Raw genomic sequence first — 21,868 nt, 5'->3', positions numbered from 1 at the left:
GTTTTGCACACCTTGTCTGCTGTTTTTTGCACAAACTGTCCCAACATTTCAGCCGTTTTTGCACATACTGTACAATATCTCAGCCATTTCGCACATACTATATTAACACATACAGTATTAACACTGGTCGGTCGGCGCTGTTTCTGTGACTGTTTCTGTGACTGTTTACTATTTATTGTCTTTTGTGTACTGCATTTTTTGTACTTTTTGTATTGTCTTGTAACTTGTGTCTGCACTGTCATTGTCCTGCACTGTCTGGTCCTGCACTGTCTTTAGTCCTGCACTGTCTTTTGTCCTGCACTGTCTTGTCTGTCTTGTTTGTCTTGTCCTGCACTGTTTGCACCAGGTTGCACAGTTGCACTTTATGTGGCTAGGACTACTTACAAGTCTTTAGCCCTGTCTTTGTTTCTATGTAGCACCTTGATCCTGGAGAAACGTTGTCTCATTTCACTATGTACTGCAACAGCTATATATGGTTGAAATGACAATAAAAGCTTCTTGACTTGACTTGACTTGACTTAATTGTGATTAGTATTTAGTCGAGCCGCGTTGCCTTAAGCAGCACGGAATCCTCTGTTATGCCATCTGTTGTTGTCGTGATGATGGCTTGTCTTTAGTGTCCATGTTTCATGTTTTTTTAAGTTACTAAATCCTGTTTATTTTAAGCTATCCTGCATTTGGGTCTGTTTTTACCCCCTGCATCACTGACAGTCTTGTCTGTCTTGTTTGTCTTGTTTGTCTTGTTTGTCTTGTCCTGCACTGTGTACACCAGGTTGCACAGTTGCACTTTATGTATCTAGGACTAACTAACTAAGTCCTTATCCCTGTCTTTGTTTTATGCAACACCATGATCCTGGAGAAACGTTGTCACTGTGTATTGCAACAGCTAAATATGGTGTAAATGACAATAAAAGCTTCTTGATTTGACTTGACATTGTCTCAAAGCAGCTTTACAGAGCATAAACATAAAACAAAAGGTTGAGACAATATGAGGAAGAAACCTTGAGAGGAACCAGGATTAGAAGGGAATCCATCCTCATTTGGGTGACAGTAAATAATGTAAATGTAAATAATGTCATTTCTACAATAGTTTATAATAGTGCAGCCGAGAGCTCCTGAGGAACTAATAGGTCATTGGGTCACTGCACTAAGATCAAGTAATACTGGCAAAGAGACACAACCCTGATCAGAGGCCAGTAACAGGTCATGTCAGGATCTAGCCTGGACTTTTGCCATGTGCCTTTTGTTTACGTTTTGTGTTCATGTGTCTGCTTTGCCCTTGTCTATTCCTTCCAGCCTCAGCACACCTGTTCCTAATGTGTCTAACTGTCTTCCATATTTATTCGTGAATAAATCCTCATCTTTGTTTAGTGTCTGTTACGTCTTTGTGGTCTGTCTTGTTTCTCTGAGTTTGGTTTTGTTTGTGTCTTATGTTACATTTAATAAATAAATTTAAAAAATGTAACAATAAATGAAACAGGATAGCATTTAATAAATCGGATTTTTTTTCCAAGACCACACTTTGGTTATCTGACAGAAGGATTCCGCCACAGTCAGACCCAGCATCTAGCCTGGCTCCAGCTTATATTGGGAGCATTTTTATTATTATTCCTTCTGTCATTTTAAACCCTGTACTTGGATTTTTGTTGAATTTTCTTTTGTTTTTTGTTCTTTTTTGGTGGACATCACTCTGCATTTGTTCCAGTGTGGGACGCCGCTCACTTCTTTCCTGCGGAGGTTGGAATTTTTTTTTTTGGTGCCCTGTGACATCACACCGCACCTGTTCTGGTGGGGGGCATCGCTTCACTTCCTGTTTTTGCATGGAAGATGCCACCTCACCTCTTGTCCCATATGTTTGCCCTATTTTTTTTTTGTTTATTATTTTCTTTTGCTTCGTGGCGGAGAATTCTTGACACCCTCCATTCCTTTCTGGGTTTCTGGACCTGGGTCTGGATCCCTCGGATATTATGACTGATACGGGATTGGTATGTCGTGTCCCACCTCAGCACACCTGTCTCTTATGTGTCTAATTATGTTATTTTTAATAAATCAGCTTTATTTCAGCTATCCTGCATTTGGGTCTAAATTTTATCCACAACGAAACCGCGGTTATCTGACAGGTCATTTACAATTTTAACCAGCGCTGTCTCGTCTCTGTGCTATGATGAAGCCTAAATCCTGACTGATACACACTGGCAGGTACAGGATGGAGTTACAGGAATCTTCCTGGGCTCTAATTGTTATGCACACGGAACAGAAGCGGACCCAAACGCAGGATAGCTAAAATAAACAGAGTTTAATAACAGAAAACACGAAACATGACGCAGACTAGAAGCAGGACATAACCACAGTAGATGCTGCGCTGCACGAGGCAACGTGGCACAGTTAAATACAAAAGGACAATGACACAATAAGGATCAGGTGTGACGACAGGGAGGAGCAGACGAAGGCGGGGCAGACATGTGACGAGAAACGTAAACAGATGCACGTGGCCAGAGTCCGGGCAGAGTCCTGACACTAATACTGGTTCTCACCCAACAAACCCAAATAAATACAAAGATACACCTCAACCAGTTGTTAACTTATCCATCAGAAGACAGACATAAATAGATAGTAAGAGAAGGAAAAATATGAAAAGAAATGAGAGACATAAGTCAAATAGACAAATGTAAAATCGATGTAAAATACAAAAGGTTAAAGAGTTGGTTAAAGAGTTTAAAGACTTAAATATGAGTGATTAAAAAAGACAACGAGGGATCAGACGCTGTACCTAGACAGCTGGAAGAGATTCCAAAAGAAAGGAAGATTATAATGCGTTTTATTTTCAGAAGTTCAGGAGAACTCTGAATCGCTTTCCTTTTACTTCATGTTCATGTGTTCTCCTGTAATAGAATTGCTAAGATTAATATTGCTTATTATGACTGTAAACTTAGATGATTATGTTTCTTGTAGTGAAATCTTAAAAGCCTACTGTGCATTTTGTTACATCCTTCTGTAAATTTCAGTTATACTTATAGCCATCTGTATATTATGTTCATAGTACACACACATCTGTAAATCACTTCATATTACCATTTTATTTAACTTATCTAAGTCTTGTAAACACTGTATATCCTGCACTTGCTGCTATTGCACTCTGGTTAGACCTAAACTGCACTTCGTTGCCTTGTACTTGTACATGTGTAATGACAATGAAGTTGCATCTAATCTAATCTAATTTGTGGGTGAAATCTGCAAATGAAGTGTTTCAATGATTTTTGTCGAAAATTCGACGCAAGAGAAATTTTCAGTCATATATACAGTAATCACAGCTTTGCAGCTGCAGGGAGTTAACTGCAACCTATAACCATATATAGAATTACTAACCTTTAAAGATGAGGAACAAACATGAGTAGCACTCTGAGGGTTAAGAAATAGACAAGAAATGTTTGGAGGATGAAATTTGATATGCTGTCGAAAAAGCCCAAGGTGGCCAGACTCGACAGCGAGATCCAACTTGCAATAGCAATGTTACAAAGTGTATATAAGGCCCATGAAATGTCATCTGAGTGTGCATTCTAGTGTAGACACACTAGTGCATGTTATACTCTGTGTACATCAGAGAACAAACGCAAGCTTACACTTGTAGAGTGTTTCTTGGTTTGTTTTAATCTTTGCATTTTATATACTTTTACATATTCTAATACTGTTTGATTATTTGAAGGAGATTTTTATTTGTAATTTTCTTTTATTTTACTTTACATATATTACACACATTTATCTGTATTACATTGCTTCTAATAAAAAAACAAGGCCTCCCATTGTGAGGACCCTGTAAAGACAAAAAGGTCTAAGTCTGACTCCTTCATTTAAAGATTCAAACAATAGATTAGTTAGAAGAACTTGAAGAGGATCCTTTGTCAGAAGACCAAGAGGCTTCGAAGGACACTTGCGTTCGAGGTAAGACCAACTCTGATAGATGATCTTGTGTTTTCAAAACAACCCGTGCAAATTAGGACACATCCTTTAGTGGGATTGTGGAAGGGTTTCCTACACAATCCAATATACGTCAGTATAAATTACTTCACTATGTAGGTCTGAGCATAACTGCTGAGCTACAAAATTTTCTAGGATCTTGGAGATAAAGGAAAACTGGTTTGGGTCGAGGTCAGGTTTTTTAATCAAAGGTTTGATAACCGCCGGCTTAAAATATTTCAACACACAGCCAGTGCTAAGGGAAGAATTTATTATCTTTCGAAAGGGTTGGAGAGCTACTGGTAATATCTGTTTAAAGAAACATGTAGGTCAGGGATCCAGTATACAGGTTGATCATTTTGAAGAAGAAATCAGTGAAAATAAGTCCGTCTCTTGAAGGGGATTAAAACGGTCTAAATACTGATCAAAAACAGAACTATTATCTACAGCATTATCTATCAAATTGTTTAGTATTAAATTAATGGTCTGAATGTTCTGCCTGATGTTACTAATTTTTCCATTGAAATAATTTCCATTGAAAAAGGCCAGCTCAGTCCTGGGGATTTCATCTGGACACTGTACAGGTCGGTGGGAGAAAGGAGGATGGTAGCAAAACTATCATCATTGCTGAAGAACGACTCTCACCCCCTGTATGTAACGGTGTCAGCTCTGAGCAGCTCCTTCAGTGACAGACTGTTACATCCTAAGTGTCTGAAGCAGCGACACAGACGCTCTTTTCTCCCTGCTGCTATTAGACTTTACAATCAGAGCTGCTCCAAGTGAACCAGTCACCATAATACACACCATTATTACTGTTTACCTGCAATAATAAGCAATAACAAGCATTTTAAACGTGTCCAATAACAGAAATTTAAAAATGTGCAATATGTCTTCAGTGTAAACACTACTGTTTTTACACATTTTTGTTTTTGTATATACTGTATATTATATTATGTCCTTATTCTTTATTCTTTTTATATATTTTTTTGCTGCAGTAACAGAGAAATTTCTCCATTGTGGGACGAATAAAGGAATATCTTATCTGATCTTATCTTATCTGATCTTATTCATGAAGTCATTACTGCTACAAATAGATGGTGTGAGCTTTTTGATAGTGTTTTTGTTCCTAGTTAATTTTGCTACAGAATTAAATAAAACTTTTCGTGTACATTTAACACAGTGACGTGGCAAATTGTAAATATTGTGTCTGAAGAGCAATTTAAATGAAATGAGATAGTGGTCAGAGATAACTTCTGATTGAGACACTGTGACTATAGTTTCTATATTTAATCCGAGGGTTAGAACGAGACCAAGAGTGTGACCTCCATTATGAGTGGGTCCTATTATATTCAGTAATTATGCCATGTGCTTTTTGTTTTTTGTGTCACATGTGTCACATTCCTTATCCGTTCTCACCTCTGAACACCTGTACCATGTGTTCCTATGATTGTCACACCATTAATACCAGTTTTCCTGCATCTGTTTTTTGCTGAGTCCTTGTCTCTTGTTTGTTGTATTTGTGTTCCTTTTCCTGTGTTCTGTTGCACAAAGTGAGGGGGAGGAAAACAGATGTTTAAAAACGTACAAGAAGACAGAGACACTCTGAGGATTGAGCTTAATACATGTCAGAGAAGAACTTTGCCTTAGACAATAAACACTATGAGAGAACAGCTAGAGGAACTCAAAAACAGTCAGCAGCCACCCTATCTAGCACCTCATGCTTATGCTCAGAACCATCAAACCCCCAACCACAATCAGCAAACACCCCGACAGACCTGGAAACACCACGACCCCTGAAAGAACCATTAAAACCCCAAACAGAGCCTTCTGGTTCACAAAAAGAGCCACCAAGACCACAAAATGAACCACAAAAGTTTGATGATAAAACACCTACAGCCACAGAAAAACATCCAAGATTATAATCATCAATCTGACACCATCCAACAAGTGGATGCAGAGATCACCCATGGCTGTGCATTAATGGCAAATGTTCACCTGGCACACCACCCCCACCCCAACATCCAGAGCCTCTATGACTATATACACCGACGCAAAGACATGGGTGAAATGTTTGCCAGGAACCTTAAATATTCTGCTCTTGGACGCAATCCAGATAGCCCTCAGAAGAACAATAACCAATTTAGACTCCACCGACCACCATACTCACCATCCTACTCCACCTTACCATTAATGAGCATCAATTCACAGCTACTAGACCATCACCATCATCAGTGGCACCAACAACACAATCATACACCCAGAGCAGCTGAAGTACAGCGAACCACCACCTCATCCACCACCTGTACCAGCCAAATGCCCCCACCACCCACACTCACCCAACAGTCACAGAGACAGAGCTACACTCACTAGAACACACCAAACAACCCCAGACCAACAGAACTGGGAGAAATCAAACACCTGCTCAACCTCATATGCACCAGACTGATGAGTGCTGATCATATTCACTAAAAACAACAGTGCAGACACACAATATGTATGTACTGTATATGTATGTGTGAGTGTGTCTGTATTTACATATATGTAAACATCTCTATAGTGTGTTAACATGATTTGTGAAAACATGCCTTAATCTATACATGTTTGTCTCTGCCTTAAAACTATTTGTAACCTCATCTTTTCTCTACATATGAACGTGGGAAGGTACACGATCTGCTCACCTCTCACAACAGTACAGTGCAGTACTGTAACAGATTTAGACCCTTTCTATGTCAGCACATTCACTGTTAAACAACTAACCCCTCTGTCTGACCACAGCCAAATTACCCACTACACACACACAGCCCAATAAGCTGTACAACATCCAGAAACCATACAGATGAGACAGAACAGAAATGTTCCAGAAAGCAACAGGCAGCCATGAAATTCAAACACTATTAGATATCTTTCTAGATACAATGTACAGTAACGAAGGCATCAATCTCACAGTCAGAAATTTAAACCATGTTTTCATTAGAACTGCACAATTTAGAAACAAACCAAAAAATCCTACTGATGATAAGTGGGCAAAATATTAGAAAGAAATTAAGACAATTATACAATCAAAAACACAGAGATCGAAAGAATGCAGAATTACGCCTTTGTTACTGTGATACATTATAAGACTTACATACACTCAGAATCAAAAAAAGCCCAATATACATAAACAACTGACACTAATCAAGGAGTCCATAAACACTAAAACCTATGATATCATCAAATCCATGTACACAAACAACAAGTGCGGAATCAAAATCGGCAACAAAAGACCACAATTCTTCCCTCAGGAGTGTGGAGTGAGACCAGGCTGCTGCCCAGCACTGTTTAATATATATACATGACTTGGCCTCCATATTAGAAGGCTCGGCTGCACCAGGTCTCACTCTGCATGACACAGAGATCAGATTTCTGCTGTGATGACCTGGTCCTGCTGTCCCCCAGTGCTCAGGGTCTACAGCAGAACCTGGACCTTCTGCAGCAGCACTGACAGACCTGGGCCAGGACAGTCAACCTCAAAAAGACCAAAACTATCAGACCCAGAAGAAAAAAAAAGACCCAGAAGTCAGAGGAACACACCACACTTCACCACAGGATAGAACACTGTAATCAGGATAATTACGTAGGACTGAAAATTAGTTCCACAGGAAATTTCAGCCCAGCAGTTAACGAGCTGACAAACACACAGGAGATTCTACACAATCTAAAAACAAATCCAAATTCTAATCTGGCTCAAACTTTACAAATCAATAATGAACCTGTTGTATGGTATTGAGCTCTGGGGCTGCTCACAAACCAGACTTTTACACAATGGGACAAACACCAAGTGGAAATTATAAACACAATTCTGTAAATCCATTCGACAAATTCACACAAACACCAGAAATAATGTCAGCCGAGCCAAATTAGGACGATTCCCATTACTGCTCAAAACTCAGAAAGGATCCATTAAATATCGGCTTCACCTTATGCACAGAGACCCACAGAGCTCTCACTACAAACCCTGCAGTACCAAGAGCTGAGCAGAGACAAGAGTCTATAAGAGCTCATGGCTCCTTACAGAGAAGAGAGTATACACACACACACACACACACACACACACACACACACTCACACACACACACACACAGAGAGCAGATGAGACAGACAGTTGAATGTTATTAAACTGTAATACAGGCTTCTTATGATTTGCTGTGATAATTACGTCCTGTTTATAAAATAAGAGATGGAAGTGAAGGACAGAAGAACAGAATCCTCTCCTGCAGATGTGTTATGTTTGTAAAGACAGCAGGGTTTGTCTCAGCATCAGGACACGGAGGATTTGTACTCACTCTTTTATATAGCCAGCCTCTGATCACTACTGCACAGTTCGGATCTCTCTGCACTGAGCGAGACCTTTTACAGAATGACTGCAGTTTCTTGTCAGCCTAAAAAATAAACAAACACACACACACACACACACACACACACACACACACACACACACATTATCAGTAGATCCAGGTATTTCATAGGACATAATAGATTTTTTTAAGTAGGAATCTTTCAGACTTACCAAGATAGTAACACACATATGTGTGTGTGTGTGTGTGTGTGTGTGTGTGTGTGTGTGTGTGTGAGAGTGTGTGTGTGTTTAATAAACTCACCTTGTCTCTGGTTGAGGAAACAGTGACCACACTAGAGGCTTGACTCACTCGGTCCTGTTCCTCCATCCTGCAGACGGACAGACAGACATTTTGTTTTTTTCTTTGTCTTTTTTTTTTTCATGTAATGTTATGTCTTGTCTGTTTGCTTCTGACTACTTTTTTTTTTTTTTAACACTGCGCTGATATCTGGTTTAAATCTTTGGATCGTTTTTGTATTTAGTTATGTTTAAAGCTGTTTATTTATTATCACATACTGTATAGATCATTCACTTAATTTTTATACAGTTCTTTTAACTATGAACATTATCACAAAGAAATCCAGACATGTACGTTACAACATAAAACATCTCTAATGAATAAATTAGGACATAAACACTGTGTTATTTACAATCCCACTCTGTGTTTATAACGATTTATAATCCCAATCTGTGTTTATAACGATTTATAATCCCAATCTGTATTTATAACGATTTATAATCCCACTCTGTGTTTATAACGATTTATAATCCCACTCTGTGTTTATAACGATTTATAATCCCACTCTGTGTTTATAACGATTTATAATCCCACTCTGTGTTTATAACGATTTATAATCCCACTCTGTGTTTATAACGATTTATAATCCCACTCTGTATTTATAATGATTTATAATCCCACACTCTCAAGTGTTATAACAGTGCTATAACAGATCATTGTTAAAATTGAACTAATTGCATTGGCATCTTTAGCTTTTCACAAACTCTGTTTTGTTTTTCTTTCGCTCTTTCCTTTCTGTCATTTCAGTTTCTTCTCTCTGATTCTTGCAATTGTCACTCACACAGTGATGAAGATCAAACAAATCCCTGACCTTTTAATAAAAATCATAAATCTCTACAAACACACTCAAAACCTGGCCTTAAACATCCTGCCTGACATCTGCAGGCAATCCAAGTTAATGAGCCTGGAGGATTCTGGGTAACAAAGTTTCCAGAATGACCCTCTCACTCTGCACCGTTGCTGCCCCCTGCTGGCGACTGGCAGCCTAGTGTGGCCTCATACAATAAGATGACAAACACATGACATTACAAGCAGACAAAGAGCAGAGGCAGGAGCAGGGATCACTAATACACATGGACGACACAATGACCCCTGACAAATGCCACACATTCTAAACTGATGCTCCTGCATAGGTACATTAATTATCATACAGAAATGCATAAATAGAGTGTTGTGTTGCTAAAAACACTTTTCCTTCAGGAAACCTGCATGTGCCAAATCTCAAACAAGGCATCATAACCAAACCATTTTAAATATTTTATTTAATTATACTTCACATTCCATCTGTGTAACCTCTCTGAATCCCATTATCTCTGAGATTAGCATTTATTCTCCTGGTCATATTACAGTGCAGGATATATCCTGATATATGGAGAACATCCCCACGTTACATTTACCTGCTGTTCTACTTATCACCACTAGTTTCTAATACACACAGTCAGGAGTGTGTAGAAATGAACACAATTCTTAATGCATCAGCAAAATTGATAAGTCCGATTTAATGCTTAGAAACAAAACTATCTCAGAAAAAGGAAGTAAACAATGTCCCATTTAGAGCACAGACTCACACAGTACAGATAAGAGCTCTGGGTTCTGAGGGAAATTTTTTTCTAAAAATTCTTTTCTAAAGATTTTTTGTTTATAAAAAAAAATTGTTTATACACTGCTATATACACTGTTATACACTACACGAAGTCTGAGGAAACCCTAACCCAAAGGTACCAAAGCATTCGGGCCTCATGACCAGACTGTGTAACAGTTTCTTTCCACAAGCCATCGGACTCCTTAACGACTGAACTGAACTGTACTGAGCACAACACACACACACACACACACACACACACACACACACACACACACACACAAGCATAATCAACTGTATGGACTGCACAGACCTACACCAAATACACACTCTTTCAATTTACATCCATGTCTACAGCACCATCATATCAAACTGTTTACATGTTGTTTTACACAATACTTTACTTCATGTAACTGCTGCTATAATACTAATGTGTTCATTCCAGTATTTCTGCACATGTAATATATAATTTGAACCTACTGTATGTTCACTGGTCATACAGATACACTGTGTACAGATAAACTTAATGTGTCTAGGACTAACTGACTTCGGTCCTTATCTCTGTGTTGTTCTCTGTAGCTCCCTGGTCCTGGAGGAACGTTGTGTCATGTCACAGTGTACTGTGTCACATATATATGGTGTAAATGATTGTAAAAGCTTCTTGACTTGACTTGACTAAGAGAATGTGACTGTTACAGTGCAGTTCACTCAAATTAGTAACATTAGTAAAACAGATAAAACTGAGATCTGTTGATGGAACTATAACTTAGTCACAGAACCAAAATCACTCAAATCATGTAAGATCTTAAACCCATCTTGTTACAATCAGGACAATAATAAAATAAATATTTTTAGTTTAGTAATAATGAGCTGTGAATGAGTGACATTAAGTACAAGATTTGAATTTTCAATACACACAATTATAAAACACACTGAATATAACACACACACACACACACACACACATTACACTGCTAACCTGCTGGGTGAAGCTCTTTGGTGCTCAAATTTACTCCTTCCTATAAGAAAACACACACACACACACACTGAACCTGAACTATTGCTAAGTTTAGAGTGACAGTTGACAGGTGGTTGCCATGGGCGAGGAATGAGGAATGAGTGCTATGTTAGGGATGGCGCACACACACACACACACACACACACACGGTCACACTCAAATTCTCAACCTCAGATGTCAAAGAGTATCTCACACACACAGACACACACACACACACACACACTCCAACACCCTACCGCACACATATCGTAGTACTGTTCAATCTGTTCGTTTACTTAAGTAACAACTCAATAATTAGGGCTCCTACTTTCTCCTTAATATTTCTGAACATTACATAGTTGTGATGGATTAGTAATTTATTGTTGTAGTCTTATTAGTAGTTTATTGTTTGTTATTCTAAGACTTTACATAAAATTATGTATGATAATTCACAATTTACTTAATAAATTAAAATGTATTTGTCCAACTGTCTGCTGGCTGCAAGGAATCATCACTCAGGGTTCATAATATTATTAGTTTTAGTAACCTTCTTAACATAAAATAAGATCATAGTGAATGCACAGCCAGCACCTTCGATCTTTATATATGCGACCTTTGGGGGACATTATTAGGAGACACAATGTTTCATCTCATTTATATGCTGATGATACCCAGTTGTACATACAGTACCATTGAAAGCTGGCGATACCATTCAACCCTTATTGGCCTGCCTTGGGGACATCAAGAAATGGCTGTCCAATAGCTTTCTTCGACTAAATGAAAATAAAACGGACGTAATCGTCTTTGATCCCCTAAGTTGAGAAGTGGTCTTATAAACGAGCTTAGCAAGCATTTCCCCTCAGTCTCCTCCCAGGTTAGGAATCTTGGTGTCATTCTGGACTCTGAACTTTGCTTAACTAAGCAGATTAACACAGTTTTTATCAGTTACGGATCATCTCGAGACTGAAATCTTTTTTAACTTTTAATGACCTGGAGAAAGTCATTCATACTTTTATCACCTCCCGCCTTGACTACTGTAATTCATTATATTTGGGTCTTCCTCAGTCATCCATTGCACGCTTACAGATGGTACACAATGCAGCTGCGAGACTTTTGACCGGGGCAAAGAAAACAGATCACATTACACCAATTTTAGCCTCTCTTCATTGGCTTCCTGTCTATTGTAGAATTCAATTTAAAATCTTGTTGTTTGTTTTTAAAGCTCTTAATGGTCAAGCCCCATCTTATCTCACAGATCATCTTATTCCTTTTTCATCCACCAGATCTCTAAGATCTTCTGATAGAGCTCTCTTGGTTGTCCCTCGTTCACGCTTAAAAATGAAGGGTGATAGGGCTTTTTCTATTGCGGCCCCCCGTCTCCGGAACCAACTTCCACTGGACATTCGCCTTGCACCTTCCAGTACAACTTTTAAAGTGAAGTTGAAAACATATTTTTATTCCCAGACATTTTAATTGGATTTTTGTCTATGTTCTATTGTTCTATTGTATCATCTGTTTTGTTTATTTTATGTTTATTTTTGACTTTGTTCAGCACTTTGGTCAGCTCTGCTGTGATAATTGTGCTATATAAATAAACTTTACTTACTTACTTACTTACTTGAGCTAGGACTGTTAAATATAAGATCTCTTGCATCTAAAGCTCTTATGGCTAATGAAATGATTACTGATCAGAAGTTTAGTGTTCTGTGTTTAATAGAAACATGGATCAAACCAAACCAGTTTATACATCAGAAGCGCCTACCAGGCAGGGGAGGAGGCAGGGGAGGAGGTGTCAGAGTTATTCATAATGATAAGCTCGAAGTCAAGCAAGAATCTAGACACATGTTTAACTCATTAAAAGTTCTTCATACTAATATAACATATGTAGCCAGAAAAACTAAGTCTACTGAGTTACCATTTCTTCATTTGTGTGTGTGTGTGTGTGTGTGTGTGTGTGAGAGAGAGAGAGAGAGAGAGAGAGAGAGAGAGAGAGATTATGACTGATGGTGATTATGACTAGCTTTTGTTCAAACCCACCATCAAAAATACCCTCTTGTCATCAGCATTAGAATGTGGAAGCATTAAACCCAAGGCTACTTGTTCTGATCAGGTGTTGTCAGTGAACCGGGGCCCCCTGGCACCATCTCAGGGCCCCCAGATTGAGAACCACTGGCCCAAGACTACTTGTTCTGAGCAGGTGTTGTCAGTGAACCGGGGCCCCCTGGCACCATCTCAGGCCCCCCAGTTTGAGAACCACTGGCCCAAGACTACTTGTTCTGAGCAGGTGTTGTCAGTGAACCGGGGCCCCCTGGCACCATCTCAGGGCCCCCAGTTTGAGAACCACTGGCCCAAGACTACTTGTTCTGAGCAGGTCAGTGTTGTCAGTGAACAGGCTGTAAAACTGTTGGCTAAGTTACAGACACTCATGAAAAACTCCTGCTGATTATCTGGGAAACGTCTCTAACAGCAGTCACAATGTCATTGTTTGTGTCAAACAAGTTGTGAATTAGTTGTAACATTACAACAGGAGATCATGACTTACTCTGTGCTCAAAGTGATGCTCGCAGCTCCAGAGCTTTTCTCTGTGGGTGAACGAGGATGATGATGATGAACAATTCCAGGATCTGCTTTTTTCATTGGTTGTTGCGTTAAATCTTACCCAGATACAATAGTGCTATTTTCTGATTGGCTGTTGTGTAGCCTCTTTTTAAGTGTCAGGCTCGACTAAGAGCTCCAGGGGAGACGCGCTTGGTTCCTGCCCGTTTCCATAGAGACAGTGGTTCGGACTGATACATTTTGGGCACTGCAGCTTATTAAATATATGATAAATAGTCAAAACGTTTTTCTGCGTGAGAAATACGATGTGTGGTGAGAGCGTGACAAAAGACCCACATGAGGGACTGTCACGTTAATGTGTGATACTTGAGAGCCCTGCTTTAGACAAAGCAGTAATTGTTGGAGACTTTATTATTTATTTTGAGAAGTTAGAAGATTCTCTGAGAACAGCAGTTATTTCCAGCTTAGATTCAGTTGGGGTGAATCAGAACATAATAGGACCCACTCATAATGGAGGTCACACAATATGCAGCATCAATCACTTTGCAAAATATCAGGCAGGAAATTCAGGATATTAAAGTAAAAGTAGATAATGTGAAATCTAATCCTGTAGATAACAATTTTGCTGTATCAGATTAGCATTTGGCATTCACCTCCTTCAAGAGACGGACTTATTTTCACTGATTTCTTCTTCAAAATGATCAACCTGTAAACTGGATCCCTGACCCATGTGTTACTTTAAACAGATATTACCAGTAGCTCTCCAACCCATTCTAAAGATGATAAATTCTTCCCTTAGCACTGGCTGTGTGCTGAAATATTTTAAGCTAGCGGTTATCAAACCTGATTAAAAAACCTGACCTCAACCCAACCCAGATGTCCAACTATAGGCATGGTATTGGCTTCCACTGTTACTGTATGCTGATGACATGCGGCTATATGTTTCAGCAGTCAAAACTTCTGTCTTGTCAGAGTTAAGCAGGAGGAAGTTAGTAAGCATCCACTTTCTGGATATACATTATATATATATATATATATATATATAGTGGACTTGTTTATTCAGCTTGTTTATTGTTTTTAATGCATTAACCTTATTACCTTCTACTTGTTGTTCCTTTACAAGTGTCTGCACATTTTTTCAATGCCATAGCCTTAGAAACATTTGCTTGCACTTTTCAACAATGTCCTTTAATTAATTTACTTTTCAAAAACCTTTATATTTATTTGCTGTACATATGTAAACATATATACATATTTATATTACATGCTGTACATATACTACATATTTATCTGCACTTGTCTATTTGCACAATTGCTACTTTTTGCACTTCTGGTAGATGAAACTGCATTTCATTGCTGTGTACTTGTACTATGCAATGGCAATAAAGTTCTATCTATCTATCTATCTATCTATCTATCTATCTATCTATCTATCTATCTATCTTTGTAATGCTTTACTGTCTGGATGTTCCATTAGTAGCATAAACAAGCTCCAGATAGTCCAGAATGCAGCAGCTAAAGTCTAGAGTCATTTGTTTAGTTTAACTTTTTATGAATAACTTTTTTACATTTACATTTACAGCATTTGGCAGACTTTTCTTAGATAAAGGAGCAGATCTGGAGCAGAGAAGGTTCATGGGCATAGAGAGTTTGGTGAACTGGGATGTCTGGATGTTGTCTCCTTACTCCTTATGCTTTATGGAAGCTCTCATGTCTGTCACCTTCTGGCTCCAGCCTTATACTTATAAAAAAATCGAAGTTAGTCTTGCCAGAGTCTGTTTATGAAATTACTTTGTGTTCATAATGATGGCTCCACATGGGCAGCCTAAAGATCGAATAATTTACTGTGGATGGTAGCACATAAAAGCCATGAAGGAGGCTGTACATGTTCTTCATGCAAAGTTTCCTTCACTGAACAGTTAATAAGTTCAGTTTCATATAATAGACTTACATTTACAGCATGTGACAGACTCTTTTATCCAGAGATCTACCGCTTATCCGAACTACATCGGGTCACGGGGAGCCTGTGCCTGTCTCAGGTTTCATCGGGCATCAAGGCAGGATACACCCTGGACGGAGTGCCAACCCATCAAAGGTCACACACACACACTCTCATTCACTCACACAATCACACACTACGGACAATTTTCCAGAGATGCCAATCAACCTACCATGCATGTCTTTGGAACGGGGAGGAAACCGGAGTACCCGAAGGAAACCCCCGAGGCACGGGGAGAACATGTAAACTCCACACACACAAGGTGGAGGCGGGAATCGAACCCCCAACCCTGGAGGTGAATATGAACTCTGTTGCTTATATTCAAATTCCTGTTAACACAGTCAGCACTTTTGACTATTATACAGTACACAGTCATAAAACTGAAATTATTCATAAAATCACTTTGTTCAGTGCCACTTGTGACTCAGTGCCACTTGTGTCCATAACCAACTCATATTGGTTATGGACACCAATATAACTGTAAAATTAATATCCGATGTGATAATACATGATGATGTCTAAATAAACATTTCTATTTAAATATTTACTTTATATTTATATTAGATTAATAACAGAGAAATGTGTTTAGGGTGAAATTATAAACAACTCATAAAACGCAATAAAAATCTCTGCACATAAATACAGACAGGCTGACATTCTTATGTTAATATATAAATAGTGTGTGTGTGTGTGTGTGTGTGTGTGTGTGTGTGTTTTCAGTGGAATCCTGGTGTAGGAGTGTGAGTGTGGGTGCTGAAGAATGTTTTCCCATTTAATTCAGCAAAACTTTGTACAGAAAATAAAGACAGATATGTGAAGCTGATCCGTAGTTCTGTATAATAAAATAATGAACTGTAATCCCTCACCTTCTACACAGACAAGAACTTCTACACACACAAAGAAGAGTGACTAGTTTATCCTGATATGGACTGCAGCTCGTTTGTCATTCAATCAACCCTCTTAATTAACACACAGTAATGCATTCTCCACATGCTGTCTCTCCATCATGGAGTATCTGAAGGCTTCAGCACAGATGAGTTGGTGTTGAATCTATAATGAACTCAGATGATGAAGTAATTTATGAGTTGTTCAGGAGCTCCTGGTAACACAACTCAAACTGACTGTAAAGGACGACTTTAGAATGGACTTTATTTATAATTTCGTAACTTAATTTTTTATTTTATTGATCACAATCTCTGGTGTTCATAATTATTTCTAATCTCACACTCTGGTGTCACCCAGATAATGATAAGGTTCCTTACTAGGTTTCTTCCTCATACCATCTAAAGGAGTTTTTCCTTTCCAAAGTTACCTCAGGCTTCAGGGATAAATTAAAATAATGTACATAAATAATGTATGTTCTGTAAAGATTCTGTGAGAAAATGTCCATTGTTAAAAACAGAATACAAATAAAACTGAAATGATCTGAAATGAACAACATTGCTTCTAGTAGACAAATAATTATCTGATCTCAGCTTGGATCAAACATGTCCTGTGATAATGACACACAACCTCTTACAACACACAAAGTAATCACGCTATCAGGTGATGTCCATATTCACTACATCAGTCCTGAATAGCCTGAAGTCATCAGCATCCCACACTCTCCTTCCATCACAATACTTAGTAACATCATCACCAAACAGTTCCGTCTACTTATATTAACACCTTTAAAATAGTTTAGTAATAAAATTTTACTAAACTGGAGACAGAAATAAAATCTCCTGCTAATGCAGAGCTGAAATAAGGCTTTATAAAGGTTTATGTAGGATTATAAACATTGTCCTCTATTTGTAGCACTATGAGCATTAATTACAGACACTCTCTCTCTCTCTCTCTCTCAAACACACACACACACACACACACACACACACTATCTTTAAGAACAGAAAGTTTTACCCGTTCTGTTGTCTGTGTCCCAAAGCGATTTCTAACTCCATCATCTCTGTCCTTTCTCTCTCTCTGTCTCTCTCTCTCTCTCTCTCTCTCTCTCTCTCTCATGCTCTCTGCACCTACACATTCTGTGTAAAGACTCACACTGTTTTTTCCCTAAACACTAAACACTAGCCTCTCTGTCCTTGTCCCTTCCTCCCTCTTTCTCTCTCTCATCACGGTGACCTTTTCATTTCAGCAACATTTTTTAACAATGAAGGCATTTACACCACACAAATATTATTTAATTCTCTGTTTCATTAATCTGTCTGTCTGAAACATTGGATTATGTTTAAACACATAAAACCTTACACAAAATATTTATTTATTATTATTATTGTATTTTTTAATTTATCTATTTATTTAGTTATTGAGTACTATTAACACACAATAAATTGTGGAACATATTTCAACAATAAAAAGAAAACAACTAAAGAAATCACAGTGATTTTATTACATTTGTTATTGCATTCATTTGTAAGTTGCATTATTTCACCTCTAGATGGAGACAGATGGGAAAAAAGTGTACACACTACACACACTAACAAAGAATGTACACTCTACACAATAACAACTAGTGTACACACTACACACACTAACAAAGATTGTACACACTACACACACTAACAAAGAGTGTACACTCTACACAATAACTAGTGTACACACTACACACAATAACAAAGAGTGTACAAACTACACACAAAGAATGTACAAACTACACACACTAACAAAGAATGTACACGCTACACACACTAACAAAGAGTGTACACTCTACACAATAACAAAGTGTATAAACTACACACACTAACAAAAAGTGTACACACTACACACACTAACAAAGAGTGTACACACTACACATACCAACAAAGATTGTACACACTACACACACTAGCAAAGAGTGTACAAACTACACACACTAACAAAAAGTGTACCAACTACACACACTAGCAAAGAGTGTACACACTACACACACTAACAAAGAATGTACACACTACACACACTAACAAAGAATGTACACTCTACACACACTAACAAAGAATGTACACACTACACAATAACAACTAGTGTACACGCTACACACACTAACAAAGAATGTACACTCTACACAATAACAACTAGTGTACACACTACACACACTAACAAAGATTGTACACACTACACACACTAACAAAGAGTGTACACTCTACACAATAACTAGTGTACACACTACACACACTAACAAAGAGTGTACACACTACACACACTAACAAAGAATGTACACTCTACACAATAACAACTAGTGTACACACTACACACACAAAGAGTGTACAAACTACACACACTAACAAAGAGTGTACACACTACACACACTAACAAAGAATGTACACACTACAGACACTAACAAAGAGTGTACACACTACACAATAACAAAGAATGTACACACTACACACACTAACAAAGATTGTACACACTACACACACTAACAAAGATTTTACACTCTACACAATAAATAGTGTACACACTACACACACTAACAAAGAGTGTACACACTACACACACTAACAAAGAGTGTACACACTACACACACTAACAAAGAGTGTACACTCTACACAAAAACACAAAGTGTACACACTACACAATAACAAAGAATGTAAACACAACACACACTAACAAAGAATGTACACACTACACACAATAACAACTAGTGTACACACTACACACAAACAAAGAGTGTACACACTACACACACTAACAAAGAGTGTACACACTACACACACTAACAAAGAATGTACACACTACACACTAACAAAGAGTGTACACACTACACACACTAACAAAGAATGTACACACTACACACACTAACAAAGAATGTACACTCTACACAATAACAACTAGTGTACACACTACACACACTAACAAAGAATGTACACTCTACACACACTAACAAAGAGTGTACACACTACACAATAACAACTAGTGTACACACTACACACACTAACAAAGAATGTACACTCTACACAATAACAACTAGTGTACACACTACACACACTAACAAAGAGTGTACACACTACACACACTAACAAAGAGTGTACACACTACACACACTAACAAAGAATGTACAAACTACACACACTGACAAAGAATGTACACTCTACACAATAACAACTAGTGTACACACTACACACACTAACAAAGATTGTACACACTACACACTCTCAAAAAACAAAGAGTGTACACTCTACACAATAACTAGTGTACACACTACACACACTAACAAAGAGTGTACACACTACACATACTAACAAAGAATGTACACTCTACACAATAACAACTAGTGTACACACTACACACACTAACAAAGAATGTACAAACTACACACACTAACAAAAAGTGTACCAACTACACACACTAGCAAAGAGTGTACAAACTACACACACTAACAAAGAATGTACAAACTACACACACTAACAAAAAATGTACACACTACACACACTATCAAAAAATGTACACACTACACACACTAGCAAAGAGTGTACAAACTACACACACTAACCAAGGGTGTACACACTACACAATAACAAAGTGTATAAACTACACACACTAACAAAAAGTGTACACACTACACAACAACAACTAGTGTACACACTACACACACTATCAAAAAATGTACACACTACACACACTAACAAAGAGTGTACAAACTACACACACTAACCAAGGGTGTACACACTACACAATAACAAAGTGTACACACTACACACTCTAACAAAGAATGTACACACCACACACACTAACTAACACTAGAGCTCCTGAGAGACTAATGGGTCATCGGTAATGTTTTTTTTTTTAAACACACACACAACAAACAGGGAAGAAAGTGCTAGTTGAAGTGTTTCCTGAATAAGTAGGTCTTCAACCGTCATTTGGAAATAGTCAGTGACTCAGCTGTCCAGACCTCTAGGGGAAGTTCATTCCACCACCTTGGTGCCAGAATAATGTATAATGTATAAACTACACACACTAACAAAAAGTGTACACACTACACAACAACAACTAGTGTACACACTACACACACTATCAAAAAATGTACACACTACACACACTAACAAAGAGTGTACACACTACACACACTAACAAAGAATGTACAAACTACACACACTGACAAAGAATGTACACTCTACACAATAACAACTAGTGTACACACTACACACACTAACAAAGATTGTACACACTACACACACTAACAAAGAGTGTACACTCTACACAATAACTAGTGTACACACTACACACACTAACAAAGATTGTACACACTACACACACTAACAAAGAGTGTACACTCTACACAATAACTAGTGTACACACTACACACACTAACAAAGATTGTACACACTACACACACTAACAAAGAGTGTACACTCTACACAATAACTAGTGTACACACTACACACACTAACAAAGAGTGTACACACTACACACACTAACAAAGAATGTACACTCTACACAATAACAACTAGTGTACACACTACACACACAAAGAGTGTACAAACTACACACACTAACAAAGAATGTACACTCTACACAATAACAACAAGTGTACACACTACACACACTAACAAAGATTGTACACACTACACACACTAACAAAGAGTGTACACTCTACACACACTAACAAAGAGTGTACACTCTACACAATAACTAGTGTACACACTACACACACTAACAAAGATTGTACACACTACACACACTAACAAAGAGTGTACACTCTACACAATAACTAGTGTACACACTACACACACTAACAAAGAATGTACACTCTACACAATAACAACTAGTGTACACACTACACACACAAAGAGTGTACAAACTACACACACTAACAAAGAGTGTACACACTACACACACTAACAAAGAATGTACAAACTACACACACTGACAAAGAATGTACACTCTACACAATAACAACTAGTGTACACACTACACACACTAACAAAGATTGTACACACTACACACACTAACAAAGAGTGTACACTCTACACAATAACTAGTGTACACACTACACACACTAACAAAGAGTGTACACACTACACCTACTAACAAAGATTGTACACTCTACACAATAACAACTAGTGTACACACTACACACACTAACAAAGAATGTACAAACTACACACACTAACAAAAAGTGTACCAAC

General features: G+C 38.0%; 1 protein-coding gene across 2 annotated transcripts in view; it reads right to left on the bottom strand.

Moving 5' to 3' along the window:
* The window catches only part of si:ch211-234p6.5 (pleckstrin homology domain-containing family A member 7), a 33,496-nt gene extending 22,238 nt beyond the window's left edge, over window positions 1-11,258 (bottom strand). For both annotated transcript variants that reach the window (XM_060869147.1, XM_060869148.1), the window contains exons 1-3: window positions 11,192-11,258; window positions 8,595-8,661; window positions 8,280-8,375 (exon numbers count right to left, since the gene is read on the bottom strand). In XM_060869147.1, the coding sequence (XP_060725130.1) occupies window positions 8,280-8,375; window positions 8,595-8,660 (162 nt within the window). In that variant the 5' untranslated portion in view covers window position 8,661; window positions 11,192-11,258. The remainder of the gene's footprint in view (window positions 1-8,279; window positions 8,376-8,594; window positions 8,662-11,191) is intronic.
* Window positions 11,259-21,868: the final 10,610 nt, after the last annotated feature.

This window comes from Tachysurus vachellii, chromosome 5 (assembly GCF_030014155.1).
Source record: "Tachysurus vachellii isolate PV-2020 chromosome 5, HZAU_Pvac_v1, whole genome shotgun sequence".
Taxonomy (NCBI): domain Eukaryota; kingdom Metazoa; phylum Chordata; class Actinopteri; order Siluriformes; family Bagridae; genus Tachysurus; species Tachysurus vachellii.
Note: the sequence above shows the minus strand (reverse complement) of the source record. Positions and strands in the feature narration are given on the sequence as shown.